General features: G+C 37.6%; 2 protein-coding genes across 7 annotated transcripts in view; one reads left to right on the top strand and one right to left on the bottom strand.

The window, feature by feature from the left end:
- Positions 1-1,950, bottom strand: part of grin2aa (glutamate receptor, ionotropic, N-methyl D-aspartate 2A, a) — a 170,806-nt gene extending 168,856 nt beyond the window's left edge. The window contains exon 1 of the mRNA XM_048202867.1: positions 189-1,950. The gene's annotated coding sequence lies outside the window, so the exon portion shown is untranslated. The remainder of the gene's footprint in view (positions 1-188) is intronic.
- Positions 1,951-5,090: 3,140 nt separating this feature from the next.
- On the top strand, positions 5,091-12,741 carry atf7ip2 (activating transcription factor 7 interacting protein 2). 6 transcript variants are annotated; one of them, XM_048202847.1, is made up of 12 exons: positions 5,091-5,239; positions 5,971-6,052; positions 9,540-9,671; positions 9,811-9,897; positions 10,025-10,104; positions 11,153-11,205; positions 11,299-11,357; positions 11,484-11,526; positions 11,613-11,659; positions 11,746-11,809; positions 11,910-11,971; positions 12,058-12,741. In XM_048202847.1, the coding sequence occupies exons 2-12, from the start codon at positions 5,978-5,980 to the stop codon at positions 12,457-12,459; spliced, it is 1,104 nt and encodes a 367-aa protein (XP_048058804.1). In that variant the 5' UTR covers positions 5,091-5,239; positions 5,971-5,977; the 3' UTR covers positions 12,460-12,741. The 6 variants fall into 6 exon arrangements, with proteins under 6 accessions (XP_048058804.1, XP_048058786.1, XP_048058797.1 ...); XM_048202829.1 differs by lacking the exon at positions 5,091-5,239 and adding an exon at positions 5,397-5,707; XM_048202840.1 differs by lacking the exon at positions 5,091-5,239 and adding an exon at positions 5,715-5,868.
- The last annotated feature ends 4,196 nt before the right edge of the window (positions 12,742-16,937 follow it).

Here is a 16,937-nt window from a genome sequence, read left to right as displayed (position 1 = left end):
AGCATCGCGCATCCCTAATGATGCAGGAAAAGCCGCGCGTCTTCCTGCATCAAATTAATTTCAGTGTAACTGAATGGTGAGACTGAATTTTAAACGTTTATGTTCATTCTCCATTGCCTATTAGAGACTACGTCGTAATGAACCACGCACATTTTACCAAAGAGAGAGGAAAAAACAACGATACTCACAGCATCCCTCTTCCACAAAGCTCCAAAGATGTTGAATGGGATGACATTGCAACAGTCCTCCTCTCACCAGCCAGGTTGGAAATATGGATAATTATTCCCACCGACGAATCCTTTAAGTTCAACCATATGAATGAAAATAATCCAGCGGTTTGCACGTTTATGAATTATCCATGACTCTTCCTCGATGAATAGAACCGCGAGACTCACACGCTGGTAACTGAACTGAAATCCGCAAGAAATGGGGATTGAATCTGCAAGCAGGACCACAGGACAGTCTCACAGTCCTCTTTCCCCACAGCCTCTCTGGAACTGAGGGATGCCGTCAGTAGCTAACACATCCTTAAGGTGAAAATGAGAATTACACCCAGATTCAGAGCAAGGCACCCCCTAACAAGAAAACAGTTTTCAGTGCAACGGTCTTCAAATCTTGTGAGTTGCTCGTCGCTCTTAAACATCCGAGCGCATGAATGCAGTTAGGCTGCTTGTCCTAACTTAGAGGCTACATAATCCTACATGTGCATAATCATAATCATTCATAAACTTGCTAGCCTAATACTTTGATATGAATTACCTTGGTTCGGTTTGTGGAGCTTTAACCTGATTCTTCTGCTTTTTCAGTGATCTTCTGAATCATTTCGGTGAGGGATTGCCTCTCGGTGACGTACAGTGCGTGCGTTTGAAATTCCAGAGCCAAACTTGACTGCGGAAACCACTGAGCTCATCATTCCCATGTACAGTGAGCGCGCGGCTCGGACATCAGGGGCTCGTCAGCGCAGATGTTGCTCTCACACACATTATTCTCATCTGAGCGTTCATTTCATGCTCGAGTCAGTGCGTTTATGCATCATTCGTTCACCGATACTTTTCAAATGAGATGAGGGAACATCGAGCTTTTTATGTCAGCTCGTTATATACGCTCAGCACGCACTTATGCGTTTATCCTCTCATGTGTTCTGGTCTAGTTGCAAAAACCACACAAATCGTGTTAAATGTAGCTATTGGGTATATTCAGGGATGTAGAATATGGTCATGCAGAAAAAGGCATTAATGTGTGCTTTATCAGTAGTAATAAACAGACAATATTCTAGTAATATGCATGCTAATAAGTTAATAGTGAAAACTGGACCCTAAACTAAAGTGTTACCATACATACAGGGGTGCACACAAGTGGTGCGCAGTTGTGCATGCGTGGTAAAAATAAACAATGTGCACCAGAAAACATGGAGGGAAGCGCTTTTGAGTAACATTTTTGGGGATCGGCTTACAGGGACGCGTTTACTTACTGGAGTAGGACTTTTCTCCATCTCTGATAAGATAGCAATCATGATGATAAGTGTGTTCTTTAATTAGGCTATTAGGGGTGCAACGGATCGCGGTTAATCCGTGATCCATACGGATATGGTCCAACGGTTCGGCACGCATTTGATTCGCACATTAACTGTTAAGTTTAACCATCATAAAGGTGAAAGTTTATCATTTGGAAGTGTTTTGTCTCTCTAATTAACATATTCAAACAGTTTTAAAAGCGGAAGAGGCGAAAATCAGGACCCGTGAGTTGTTATCTGCGCCACACCCGAAGCGCATGTGCACGCAGAAAGAGAGAGGCGCATTTCAGACAGCACTTGAACACCGAATTAGGGGCCGTTCACATATCGCGTTTTTTTCCGTGCGCAAGTCAGTTATTTCAAATGTAGCCGCGCGTCTGGCGCGCTCATAATGGAAGTGATGCGTCACGTTTTCCAGGCGCATCGAGATGAAAAGTTCTCAACTTTTCAGAATGCCGCAAGCTTTCACTGCAGGTCATGTGACAAGAACCAACCGATCAGCTTCGTCATTTCTGTAACAAAACTGAAAGCTCAGCCAAACAGCTGATCATAGCTGTACAGGACGGGTTTTTATTTCTCATCTCCATCAATATATCTAGTAGTAAAGCTAATGCAAGGGCTAGAAATCATTAATCGTTTGCTAATACTTCCTCGTCATTGTGGAGAGCGCAGTTCATGGTTGCATAGCAACGACAGAGGCAATGGGAGAACAAGAGCTTTTGAAAAGGAGGAGAAAGCGGCGCGGCCACGCTTTCCACGCGTTTTTAGGCGCAATATTTTAACGGCCCCTTAATTCCTCTTTCGCGTTTACTTTTGCTTGAACGGACACCTACACACAAAATTATGTCAAATTACCCGTCGTGGCAAGTATTCTCTCGGGTAAGTCATTAGCAAACAGTTGAGAAAGAAACCGGACGTGTGTCAGTATATTCAGTCCGTGCATGCATTCTGTCTTAAAGTGACAGCCGCCTAATATTCTTGCTGTTGTATGTGTCATTAATGTTAATTAAATAAAATTAAAACATCATTATCATCATCTACCATGTTCGAGAGAAAAGAAGTACCAAAAATGAAGTACCAAGGAACATCTACAGGTGCTCCCTTGAGAACCAGTGTGTGTGTGTGTGTGTGTGTGTGTGTGTGTGTATATATATATATATATATATATATATATATATATATATATATATATATATATATATGGTCATAACCTTAATTAACTATTACTATTATAATGATTATATAATAGTATGAATATAAATTACTAAAAATATGATGTGGACAGAGGAAAAAAATGATCCTTGACTAATTATCGGCTACAATATTGCTTTTTCCTAACCTCGGATGCTCCCTTCAAGAAAAACACCCAAACAGCACCATATTATGATGATATGTTCTCTATTTTAGCATCATACCCCCCTGTGGATCATTTCAGTAAACGTGACTTGCACTATATATATATTCAAACTACGCATTCAAAACACAGGCATGACTCATAGGAAAGCTCTTTGCAAGATGTCACCAGATTCCGTGGGAAGGACTCAAGCTCATGGAAGATTATCAGAGTCAGAACACACAGTCAGCCCCCAACTCCCATTATCCTCTTGGACAGGATCAAATGGCCATTTTCTTCTACAAAATAAACTTGCCTTGCCTTCTCGTTTTCTGCAATCACAGTAAATGTGATTTACTCACATTAGCAGACCACTCCAGCAGGTGCAGAACATGGCTGATGTCTTTACATCTCAAAGGAGAACACACTCAGTTTTTTAACACATCTGCAAATGTTTCTATTTTAGCTCTGCATGTCAAACAAAAAACAACCCAAAATGTGAGAAACCAAGCACTTCACATTTTGGTCCTTTCAACCGTCATACTGGCCCTTATTTTCTGGACACTGTCAGCACATACATTAATACATTTACATTATATATATCAAGCAATGTTCACGCTCAAACTGCAGCTCTGGGTTTTCCCTGAGGGTTTTTTTTATTTCAGCTTAATACTATCTACTGTGGTGCTGCATAGAGTCATGCGTGAATGCAGGGAAGCGGTATCATGTCTGTTTGAGAAGTATACAAAGTGAATGCCCCTGCAATGCAAAACAAAGAAAATGTGAGTAGTTACAGCAAGACCGTGCAACCAAAAATTACAGAAAGCCTGCTTGGAGATATGCACAAACTTATACCCACAAAACTCAAAATCAATGGCTTGACTGAATGATATATGCCAGAATGCAACCAAATACCAAAATTGAGGGAAACCAAAAGTAAAACATAATAAAGTAATAGTCATTGATAAAAAAAAAAAATAATAAAAAAAAAAAATATTTTGAGTGTAGACTAAGGTAGGGTAGTTATGGCCCCTGTACTACTAACATTATAACAGTACACACTTCTGTGGTGTGAATTCAACTACACTAAGTGTAGTTTCAGAATCATTAAATGGAAATGTTGTACTTTCCCACACAGTGGCATAGCAGCATAATTATTTGCTGCACCCCACTAAGAGGTTCGACGTGACACGTAATGCCTGTAGGTCCCTATGGTGCACCTGGGCCATAATTTTTAATATCTCAATCAAAGACGTGGTAAATTGGGTATTTTTAGAAGGGGAAACATGTCATTATGTTTCTGAGCAAGCCTCGCACTGTTAAATGTGTGCGTGCGACTGCATTTACACAATCTCTATGGGACAGACAGAGACGTCAACAGTCTGCAAAAACATCTCCAACCGCAGGGTGGCGCTTTTAGGGGGATGTAATGGGGATGCAATGTTTTTATTAGCTTTTTTGGTGTTGCGTACTTTTGTTACGTGTGTGACCAAACTGAGGAGAATATAGGCTATGTAAATTACAATCAGGCAGCTAAGCAATTTGAGGGAGGGAGTGAGGGAGTGAGGGAGGGGGTGGGGGCGAGTCAATAGTAAAAAGAAATACAAGCGTGAGAAAACAACACTAGTGTCCCTGCTGATTGCGCGCGCGGTCATTTCGAACAGTTCGTTTTAAAGTAGCGGTTCAAGAAACCGACTCAGTGATTCTTTTCAGCCATGACTCCTATGTTCCGATAAAGCCATAGGCATACGTTTTTTTTATCATTATTATTATTATTATTAAAAATTGTGTTAGTGTATAAACTAAATATAATTTGAATTTAAATTGTACAACTAAAATATATTCGAAAGAACTTTTATATTACTTAATTTACAAATAAAACCATCTTTGTATCATTTCTGTTATTCAGCTTGCTTGCTTTTCGCTCCATTAGTGAAATCCTTTTTTTTTTTCAAAACTTTTTTTATTATTAGTAAACAGTACAAAATATCAGAGCATTAAATCAATGACTTATATTTCTTAAGAAAGGCTTTAGTCAGGTAACAATTGTGAATTAATTTAAATGTTATTTCTTTTACTTTATTAGTAAGCATATATTTGTGCGACAAGGACCATACTTTCTCCCACGGTAAATTCTCTACAATATTTCCATCAGTGAAATCCTCGGACCGATTCATTCGTGAACGAATCGTTCAGAACGTTTTTGTGAACCGGTTCAAATTCATTGCAAAGATCCGACTCAATAAACGATTCATTCACAAAGCGTGCATCGCTTACCCACTACTTTTTCGTGGCGGGACTTATATTATTTAAAGAAGCAGGAAATCCCCTACAGGGATAATACACAATAAGCTGACCACTACCTGCGACACATTCGGCATTCAGCACTCCAGGTGGGTTGTCTTTGAATTTGTTTTTGCTTTATTGAGAAGACACAATGCACGCGGTGTCACAGATAGCATTCGCGGGCTCCGTTTGGAGTTTGTTACGCGCGTGGTATGGCAAGCGCTAGAGTCAGTGTTTTCGAAAACGCGTTGTAATATGCCTACATGGTCACAAAAAGCTCAATATTAAGGCCAGCAGATTTAGTAAGCCATCTGGATTGCACACTGGTGTGTTTACTCTGAACCAGGATGGTGGAGTAAATGTTAGCATCAGTGTTAGCTGCAGTTGTCCGTGGCAACCGTGCAGTCTGGTTCGTCACGGTCGGGTTTAACTTGCGATAAGGCCGTTCACCATTTGAGCAGCTGGAAGTGTCGGTGCCGCTTTTAACTGGAGAGCTGCTCTTCTTGTTGTTGCTGCTGCCATATACTGTTAATGAACGTCACTTCCGGGTTGTTTGTTTCATTCAGTGTAGATGTGTATGTATAGAAAGCCCTTCATTGATTTTGATGTATAAAAGGCATAGAAATGTCTTCGATTAACTGTTCTGTGCCAAATGCTTGTATTGGTAAAGATAAATCAAATGGCTACGATTGAATCTTTGGTTAAGTTCAAAGGAAGTGCAGATGTTTACATTGTGGTGAAGTTACTAATGATTCATTCTATCACGGATTTGTTTGGTTTCCATTATAATGTGTAATCGCGGATCAGTCGAAATGAAACGAGCTTTATGTCTCTACAGCTCAGGCATGAAAAGGAGCCGATATGAAGAGGATTCGGCACAAGACAGCGGGCAGAGAGCGAACAAGCTCCCTCGGTCCGAGGCAAGTTTGTCATTTACATCCCTTGGATGTTATTCTTCAACGATAATAATGACATGTCGAAGGTTTTTTGGTCATCTTACTCTTTGAAATGAAAATACTTCTGTTGTACTCTACACTACAGATGTGCAAAAGATCATGACCTGGAATTAATCATGAATTGGCCACAACTCACAGGATGTTGATCATGAACAGGAACTTCAATCCCATACAGTTAAACAAAAGTGTTGTTTATTCTTTGAAATACTGAATGTTTTTTTTTTTTTTCTCAATTGAATGGATATTCATCTGTATTAAAGGGTTAGTTCACCCAAAAATGAAAATTCTGTCATTAATTACTCACCCTCATGTCGTCCCAAACATGCAAGACATTCGTTCCTCTTTGGATCACAAATAAAGGTCTTTTTTAATGAAATCTGAGACATTTCTGTCTTCCGTTGACAGTCACGCAACTACCACTTTCAAGTCCCAGAAACCTAGCAAAGACATCATTAAAGTAATCCATGTGACTCCATTGATTTAACCTCAATTTTATAAAGTGATGTGAGTGTGTTGTTTCCGCAAAAATACATTTTGCCACTTTTGTTTTTTTTTTTACAAAATATTAATCTTCAACTCACTTTCACGAGAGCACCACAACACATGTGTTGTGTTGACGTGAGAGAAGACGTTGCGTAAACACGCGTTGGAAAATAATGAAGGGGCCGAAAGCTCTCAGACTTCATTAAAAAGATCTTCATTTGTGTTTCGAAGATGAACAACGGGTTTGAAACAACATGCGGTTGAGTAAATAATGACAGAATTTTCATTTTTGGGTGAACTATCTCTTTAAAGGCCAACTGAAGAGCGTTGGAACATGCAGCATTATTCAATGTGTTGACATAATTTTAACTGAAACAGGAAGACAGGGCAGGATATATCGAACAGCCCCGCCCCTTTTTTAAAATAGCCAATAGCGTTTTGTTTATATCACAGCTCGGCCAGAGCCTTTAGACTCTGTAAAACCTCTGTTTCCTTCTAATCTCTAATTGTTTCTCCTCCTAATCTCCTCTATATCACTTTAAAATACAGAAGTCTGTGCAGAATTTAAATGGATCCGGTACCTTTCGTGGTCTGTGCCGACTCGCAGATATGATCCGCTCTGTGCTGTTGGGTCTCTGGACCGGAGCAGACTGTTCTCACGCTGCGGTGGTTCACGTCAAGTCAAGTCACCTTTATATATATATATAGCGCTTTTTTGTCAAGTCAAATGTCAAGTGTCCCCAACTAAGCAAGCCAAAGGCGACAGCGGCTAGGAACCCAAACTCCAACAGGTGACATCAGGTGACAAACAAGTGGCAAATAGGTGTAAAAAAATGGAGAAAAAAACCTTGGGAGAAACCAGGCTTAGTTGGGGGGCCAGTTCTCCTCTGGCGAGCAGTGCTTTGTTACGACTCAGGTTGCTATCATAAGTCCGATAGGATCGCAACATTCAAAGTATTTATTTCAGTTCCATCCAGTTGAGGATCGTATTCATCACGCCGGTATGGACGGTTGTTGAGGACACTAATGGGAAAACGTACTTCATTCGCATCAATGGAAAGCATAGTTACACTGTCTGAATCGTTCCCTATCCTCTATATAGCACTGTGTGCCATTCACCATGTAGAAACTAGTAAATGTGTGAACAAATGACCGATTTCAGCCGCAGCTTCAGCGTCTGTTGATAGTGTAGGAGGGGGCGGGACTTCAGATTCTAGAGAGCATTTGATTGGACAGAAGATTTGATGAGAAGCGGAAGTGAGAGTCTAAGATTTGAATGCTTATATCTCCTAAATGTGAATTTTGTCATTGTTTTGAAACACACCAGCTTATTCGTAATACAATATTAAGGCTAACATATTCATACTAAAAGCTAAAAAACTTAAATTTTGATTTCAGGGATTTTTGATTTAACTTCAGTACTGTAAAAACACAAAATAGCAATCATTTTAATTTCAATACAGCATAAAATGTGCACCCCCATTTTTTTCAGATAACTAATATAAAATAAACATTGACATTTAGGGTAAAGAGCATTCTTGGAAATGTCATGTTCTTCTACCATAGTCCGTAAAGTTCACTGTAAAATCAAAATGGACACTGCTTAATTTTTTTATGAAATATTGCGGCATTCAATATAAATCATTTATCCGTACACATTATTTTTATGTTTCATTTTAATTCATGCGCTCATGTAATCTTCATCTATTCTCTTTTTTTGATGACATTTACTGAAGTGAAGTCGGGACAACCTGCCACTCGCATGAGGTCACAGCAATAGCAAAAACACAACCATACAATTAATACCCTATGGACAAAATCAAGTCCCTTCCTATGTTTGTTTTTGGAAGGAAAGCCTATCACAATTTCTGTTTCATGCCAACTTTAAAGCTAATTTATTTACAGTATGTCCGATGATTTGTAACAAATTTGGTTATTTTGGTAAACCCCTTGAGATGCATCATCTTGATCAGATCTTTTTTCACCCTAAAGGGGTTTATTTTTTATTTTTTGCTATTGTCTGACAGATTGTACATCATTCTGTGTATTACCTGGCTACTTTGCAAATAAATTTTGAGTTGAAATTATTCAACCTTCTTAAAGGTGCTCTAAGCGATGTCACACGTTTTTAGGCCAAAACATTTTTTGTCACATACAGCAAACATCTCCTCACTATCCGTTAGCTGCCTGTCCCCTGAACACACTGTAAAAAAAACGCGGTCTCTGTAGTCGCCACAAGCTCCAAAAACGGCAGTAAAAACAAACTGGTGCAGCCTGGACCACAAAACATAATAAACATGCTCCAGCCAATAACCGACAAGAATGATTTTAAATGCGCGTTCATGACTGTTTCAAGAAGCACGGAGGGGAGGGGAGGGGAGGGGAGGAGGAGGGAGGGTCTAGCTAGCCTCTGTTTTGTTTGACAACACTTCGAACGTCAACAGGAAGTTACTCCACCCAGGATCACTTTTTAGAGCACCTTTAAGCTTAAGAAAAGCTTCTTCTGCTAAGAAACATACCCCTGGTTTCACAGACAAGGCTTAAGCTAGTCCTAGACTAAAATGCATGTTTGAGCTGTTTTAACTGAAAGAAACTCGAACTGACATAACTTTAAAATAAATCCGTGCCGTTGTTTTGTCTCAAAATGCACACCAATAATTGTTTTTTTTTTTTTTTTTTTTGGTGTACATTTATAAAAGCTATTTAAATATCCTAATTGAACTAAGGTTTTAAGCCCTGTCTGTGAAACCGGGCTTTGGATTGTTACAACAAAATAATCAGCCTTGCAGCATAACCAACCAATGCAAAAAATAGCAGTATTATTTTCTATGCTCTTAATCAAAAATCAATGTATTTGTTGTTACCTCAATTCAAATTCAATTCTCAATGGTGCACAAACCTACTGTACACTTGTCACTATTTCTAGAATTGCATATCATCTCACCATTTGTAATTTGTTTATTGATAGATTGAAAGAATTATATCAGATAAAGTTGGGGCTGCAGTGGAGCAATCTGACTTAAAGATGAAAAATTTGATGGAGAGAATCAGTGAGGTGAATAGTGAACCCCAATATGATGCCAGAATCAAGAAACTGGAAGTAAGTGACCAGAATCCCCATTTTGCATGTGTCCATATTGAAGGATATGTGTATTAAACTGTCCATATGACTGTAGCGGCGGTATGCCATAACCACCATACACATTTTCTATGTCAAATCAACCCTGTTTTATTTTCAGGCCCATGTAAGGAAGATAAAACGAAGAGGAGATGCGGTATTTGCATATATTCGAAAATTCAGATCCTTAGAGATTTCTCATAGTCAGGTATGAACAACATTATGAGATGTATTTGGTTTGATTATCATAATAGAAAGAAATGCATGAAGCTGCCTTTTATTGTCATATTTATGTGTAACTCGTCACTGTTGTGTCATCTTGATCTTTTTAACAGTCTCCCCCTTCTTTAAGTCCTCCTCCTGGCCAGCCGCAGCGATGCATCTCTCCAGCCGAACCACTAATCAATATGTCCAGGTATTCTGCAGTATCTTCTTAGACATTACAAACTTTATTCATAATACACAAATGCCGCCAATTCAGTAAAAAATGGCACTTGAAGGGGGTTTTGTTGTTAAATTCTGTGTTAATTTTGGTGTATAAACTGAATATACTTATGCTGCAGTCCGATAGTTTTCCAATTCTTTTTGGAAAATGAGGCCGTGAACCTGCTGTTTGAATGACAATCACTGAAATATACTGATAAATCTAATAGAATGATCAAAGTGAAATCATCTCAGTGGTCCCCTGTGGACCTCTTTCTTTTCGGTTGGTTGTTTTTAATTCAGTAATGAATCAAGGCTGCAGTCTTGGCACCTTTCCATTTCTTTTCTTTCCCTGAGGTGCTTCATGCCGGGTGGCGTTCCTTCACTTTCATGTGCGACTGTTGCAGCCTTATAAACTTATGTGCTTCACTGGAAAGGCGTTGCCACTTAATGTTTGTGTACCAAGGCCAACAAACCAGACTTATTCAAACCAGTGATTACAGCTATTTGTTATCCTAGCCATCTGCTTAATTGTTGAATTACCACAATCACGATCCATTGTAAGAACTCGAGTGTGATGGACAGAAACTGCAGGTGCTCGGCTCTACTGTCGACACGTGTATCTGAGATGTGAAACATTCTTCATACAATGCCTTATAGTGATTTAAATATAATAATAATAATAATAATAATAATAATAATAATACTTTTAATATTAAAATCAAATAAAACCATAGCACTAAAACCATGGTGAGCATACTACAATATGTTTGGAAGAACAACTATAAGTAAGGCATTTTGGCTCTTCTTATGTTTTTGAAACATTGACTACGTTTACATGCACCCTCATAATACGATTATAATGAGATTTAGGCATCAGTGCTATTAAATTAGTGTTTTTAATTTTAAGTGAGCGTTGGGTAATGAAATGTAAAAACAAGGGAAATGGAAATTCGCAGAAGATGCAGAAATTATACTTCACTTTTGAATGTCTTGTTGGAGTGCAGAATTCTAATTTCATGCAATAATTTTTTTACCAGAAGTTCAGTCAACGGAGGCTGTTTCAGTGACAACGCTTCAGTGTCATCAGCAGGTCTTGTTGCTATTATCATCATAGTATTCTAGCTTCAACAATGTCAAACGTTTGTAATTCAACACATTAAAATGATTGTTTCTGCACTAATAGTCAATGACTGTGTGATGTCCACATTGAGAAGACCAAAGAAAGGGTTCTGGCAGAGCTTGGTAAATGTTTCTGTCATTGTCTTATCTTTTTGTATAAGATTTGTAACATGTCTCATGTGATTTGCGATGGCATGGTGTTGAAGACAATAGATTAAAATTGGGAAAACTGTTCTCTTTTCATTTCAGCGGTCTAAGAAACAGGTTGTTGACCTTACGGACGAAGACAGAGGTATTTGATCTTGAATCAAAATCAGATGAGGTTATAAACGATGTGCTGATGTATTGACTGTATGATGTGTTTTTGCTCTGGTTCAGCAGCCAGACTGAATGAAGAGCGCCTGGTTACCCAGCCACCGGTTCAGGTACGCCATCACGCTCTCACTCAGGTTCTCTGTCATTCTGCAACATTTTCAGACTGCTTTTTTATTTTCACATATGTGCCCTGCAGAAATTGGTACCTTCAAAACCAGAACAATCGAAACCGTCAAGTACGCCACCCATAGCCATTAAAGGTATGATGCCATTGAGTTTATCATGTTTGTTTCTTTTTTTCTAAATATATCATTAATGCAATGTTTTCTTTTTTTCTCTGTCATTTTCTTGAATGAACAGAAGAAAAACAGAGTGTTACAGAGGATCAGCACCGTGTCAGTTCTCCAGTACAGTTGGAAAAGGTAAGCAAATCTTTTGTATGTGCTAATACACCACTAAGTTATGTCTTAACAGCAGTAACATTTCAGTTTATACCTTTCTTTAATAGGAGGACTGGCACTCCAAACTCCATCCTTTTCCGGCCACTCCATTCCCCAAGGAGCTTCCGGTTTTAGCTGCCTCTTATAACTTGCCCCAGAAGCCAGTGGTGAAACTAGCTCGGATTGGAAGTGCACAGGAACTAGGCATCGCATGGAACGTTGATCGGAAAGATCCCCATGTAGCTGAGATGGATTCCTACAACATTTATGTTTCCCATGAACACAAAAACGGCACTTTTTCTGAATGGAAGTGCCTCGGAGTGATCAAAGCCATGCCTCTTCCTATGGCCTGCAAGGTGTCTGACTGCAAAGGAGATAAACGACTGTGTTTCATCGTTGTGGGGAAGGATATATTTGGCCGTTATGGGCCGTACAGTGACATACGTACTGTTGCACCAGGACAAATATGATTCTCCTGTGTATCGAAACCCTTGTTCATATATGGATTCAAGGAGGATGAATGTGACTTTATATTGAAATATGGAGTAATTCATTTTTAAGATTTGAATTTCTCAAAAGATGTTGAGTTCAGTAAAAATAAAGTTAAAGCTGCTGTTTTTTTAGTTGTTGGTTTTTGTGTCAGAGATCCCTGAAAGTCGTTCATCTTGTATTTGAAAGGCATTATCATGAAAGTATTAAGAAAGAAGCTGTTGTCTTGTATTGTTTTTATTTGTTATAAAGATACAAAACGATTTCATTTGCCTCTGGCCTTCATAATATGAAGTCTTTAGTGGTATGAGTCAACAAAGCAATCACTAGCCATAATAGACAGGAGTGAAATCTGATTGTTAACGTCTAATGTAAGTGGCAGAAAACCATTTGAGAGACATTTGTTTCCTGTAATGACTGCATTTGAGGATTCTACTTCATGCTGCTGCGGAAATGACATTCAACTCTATTGAAAATATAACACTGAATCCAATGTTCACTGGGTCTATAGGAGTCTCAGAAATATGACTTCTGACTTACCAAATGTTAAAGTCTTGAATTCAGTTTCGTTCCATTTTCTGCCATAAGAGCCGATGGTCAATACCTTGACACTTATTACTTGACTTCATCTTTATTTTATTTCACCGAGGATGTGAGGTTTGTAACAACTGTGACATTGTCATAAAAGATCATTTTTCTAAAATGGTATCAGTGGCATTATCTGACTAAAATCGGTACAATCGATCTTTCTTTCTTTCTTTTTTCAGGATAAAAAATATTCCACACAAACATTGAACAATGTTGCACCAACGACATGTAAATTGACTGGGGAAAAAGTTAAAATAACGTAATTGATGCAATGATTATGTCAGAGATCAGATTTGAATAAGGAATAACAAATGTATTAACCTAGATGAAAATACGAGGTGTTTTGACACTTTGACACCTTTAAGACCTTTAACCCTTTCATGCATGAATTAAATCACAAAGTCATTTTTAAATGTTTGTTTTTACTTTTAAACAAGTGAAAAATCATGTCAACTTTTTTTTCTCCCCAATATATTTTATTATGAGGGAGTTACACATCTGTCCACTGTAATGGACACCATGCATCAGTGGTATAAAAAGTGATTCAATAGAAATCATGAATGAACTGAAAGAAAAAAAAACATGTTTTTTGAACATGTACTAAGAGCAAATGTATGAATACAAATATGAAGATTAAGATGCAAAAGCATCCAAGTCGGATTCCTGTGTATAGGTTTCTATATACCAGTACTTCATACATTAGAATAGTTTAATAAAACTATTCAAGTGTAAATTATATCATAATTTTAACTAAGACATACAAATAAGGAGGATCCTATATATAGGCCCAACAAGCATAATATACCCTTTGGTGCATGACGTCCACTGGAGAGGACAGATGTATTTTCTGTCACAGAAAAAAAAAAAATGATGTACAAGAAAAATATAGTTAAAATCTGGATAAAAGTATTTCTTACATCCTTTTTAGCTGAAAAAATATTTTTTTGTATCTGTCTAGTTTTGTGAGAATAAAAGGATTTAAAACTTATTCCTGAGGTACTTGGTGCATCTCCTCTTCCCTCTGCCTTTTTGATATGCAATATCTCAAAACAACAAAGAGATACAAAGACACTAATTAAAGTGAATGGTAGACAAGGCGTTGGCTATTCACCACTACAACCTAAATGGTTCAAAATGGCTTTCAAATATCTATCCACTATAGTGGACACCATGCATGAAAGGTTTAAGAGAAAACTGCAGATTTTGCATTATCTTATGTCTACAAAGTTGGAAACATATTTTGATACAAAGGTACATCACATAATCAATTCTAATGGAACAATGTTACCACTTACAGCACAGAAGAGACACCAAAGATCTTACATTTGGAAATAATCAAACATAGAGTATATAGTAGAAAAATAACATGTATAAGAATAATAATATATAAAGAGTAATAAAAGAAGACTATTAAAAAGACATTGTCATAAATATTGACCATTTTGGATACACCAGTAATATTTTGAAAACAGCAAATATCTGTGCACATTTGAACAGCCATTTCTCCTGCTGATCTTTGAGCTTTGAAGTACTTTACCACAACAATTTGTATTCTAACATTCAATGACATTAAATGTTAAAATGGCCTTATTAAATTATTTAATTACTTTTAGACTTTAGCACACTAAAAACCTTACATTAATACGTAACCTGGAAAAACAAAATGAGTTTTAAAAAAAATAATAATAATAACTGAAAATGTCAGAGAAGTGACATTTGCACCAGATGAAGGAGAGAGATTTTTTTCAGGCACTTCTGCGTGTTTTTCTTTTCTTTTCTTTTCTTTTTTTTTTCTTTCAATTAGAGACATTACATTTACCCCCGGTTTCACAGACAAGGCTTAAGCTTTGTACAGTCAAACCAAACATTATTCAGACATTTTTTATACATTTTTACTACTGGGTGCAGGACACTATACTGTAGTTCATTAATGTAAGTGAGGATAGCAAAATAAAGTAAACTGTGATATATTATACCCAAAAATACAGTGGACTACCAGTAAAATTGACAAAAATTTGGGACCAAAAATTATTCAGACACTTTGACCTGACCGTGTTTTGCTTAAGTGTTATCTGACATAATTAAAGGGATAGTTCACCCAAAAATGAAAATTTGATTTTCATCTGCTTACCTCCAGCGCATCCAAGATGTAGGTGACTTTGTTTCTTCAGTAGAACACAAATGATGATTTTTAACTGCAACCGTTGCGGTCTGTCAGTCGTATAATGCATGGCAATGTTAACAAAATCTATGACAGTCAAAAAAACATGCACAGACAAATCCAAATTAAACCCTGTGGCTCGTGATGACACATTGATGTCCTAAGACACAAAACGATCAGTTTGTGCGAGAAACCGAACAGTATTTATATCATTTTTTTACCTCTAAAACACCACTATGTCCAACTGCATTGCACATCCGGTTGGTGAGGTCTGAATGCACTCTGACAATCGCAGACTCGCACTCATTGGAGTATAAGCGGGAGAGATCACTTCCATCATCAGAATGCGTTTTCAAACCTCACCAACCGTGCAAAACAGTTGGACATAGTGGTGTTTTAGAGGTAAAAAAAAATGATATAAATACTCTTCAGTTTCTCACACAAACCGATCGTTTTGTGTCTTAGGACATCAGTGTGTCGTCACGAGCCGCAGGGTTTAATTTGGATTTGTCTGTGCATGTTTTTTTATTCTTATAGATTGTGTTCCCATTGACATGCATTATACAACTGACAGACGGCAACGGTTGGAGTTAAAAATTATAATTTTTCATTCCCTTTAAGATTAATTTTTGTCTGACACAGTTTAACTCTGAGATCTTGTCATAATTTATAACATTTTTTTAAAACTACAATAAATAAACTATTAATTAATTAAATGTTCAAGGTGTCTGAATAAATTTTGGTTTGACTGTATGTATGTTTGAGCTGTCTTAACTGAAATCAACTTGCACTTATATATCTTAAAATATGTCAGAGCCATTGTTTTGTCTCTAAAACCTAACATTTTATATAATAAATGGTTTGACTGTATCATATTGCCTGTTTTTTTTTTTTTTTAAAGGTGCCCTCGAATGAAAATTTGAATTTATCTTGGCATAGTTAAATAACAAGAGTTCAGTACATGGAAATGACATACAGTGAGTCTCAAACTCCATTGTTTCCTCCTTCTTATATAAATCTCATTTGTTTAAAAGACCTCCGAAGAACAGGCGAATCTCATCATAACACCGACTGTTATGTAGCAGTCAGGGTGTACGCCCCCAATATTTGCATATGCCAGCCCACGTTTCCAACATTATAAAAGGCATTAGACAAGGGCAGCCAGTATTAACGTCTGGATCGGTGCACAGCTGAATCATTAGACTAGGTAAGCAAGCAAGAACAATAGTGAAAAATGGCAGATGGGGCAATAATAACTGACATGATCCATGATAACATGATATTTTTAGTGATATTTGTAAATTGTCTTTCTAAATGTTTCATTAGCATGATGCTAATGTACTGTTAAATGTGGTTAAAGTTACCATCGTTTATTACTGTATTCACGGAGACAAGAGAGCCGTCGCTATTTTCATTTTTAAACACTTGCAGTCTGTATAATTCATAAACACAACTTCATTCTTTATAAATCTCTCCAACAGTGTTTAATGTTAGCTTTAGCCACGGAGCACTATCAAACTCATTCAGAATCAGAAGTAAACAATATAACAGTATACAATACTCACATAATCCGACGCATGCATGCCGCATGCATGACGAACACTTTGTAAAGATCCATTTGAGGGTTATATTAGCTGTGTAAGCTTTGTTAAGGCACTGTTCAAGGCAAGCGCGAGCTCTGTGGGCGGAGAGCACGGGATTTAAAGGGGC

This window comes from Megalobrama amblycephala, linkage group LG1 (assembly GCF_018812025.1).
Source record: "Megalobrama amblycephala isolate DHTTF-2021 linkage group LG1, ASM1881202v1, whole genome shotgun sequence".
Classification (NCBI taxonomy): domain Eukaryota; kingdom Metazoa; phylum Chordata; class Actinopteri; order Cypriniformes; family Xenocyprididae; genus Megalobrama; species Megalobrama amblycephala.
This window is presented reverse-complemented; position numbering and strand designations above follow the sequence as displayed.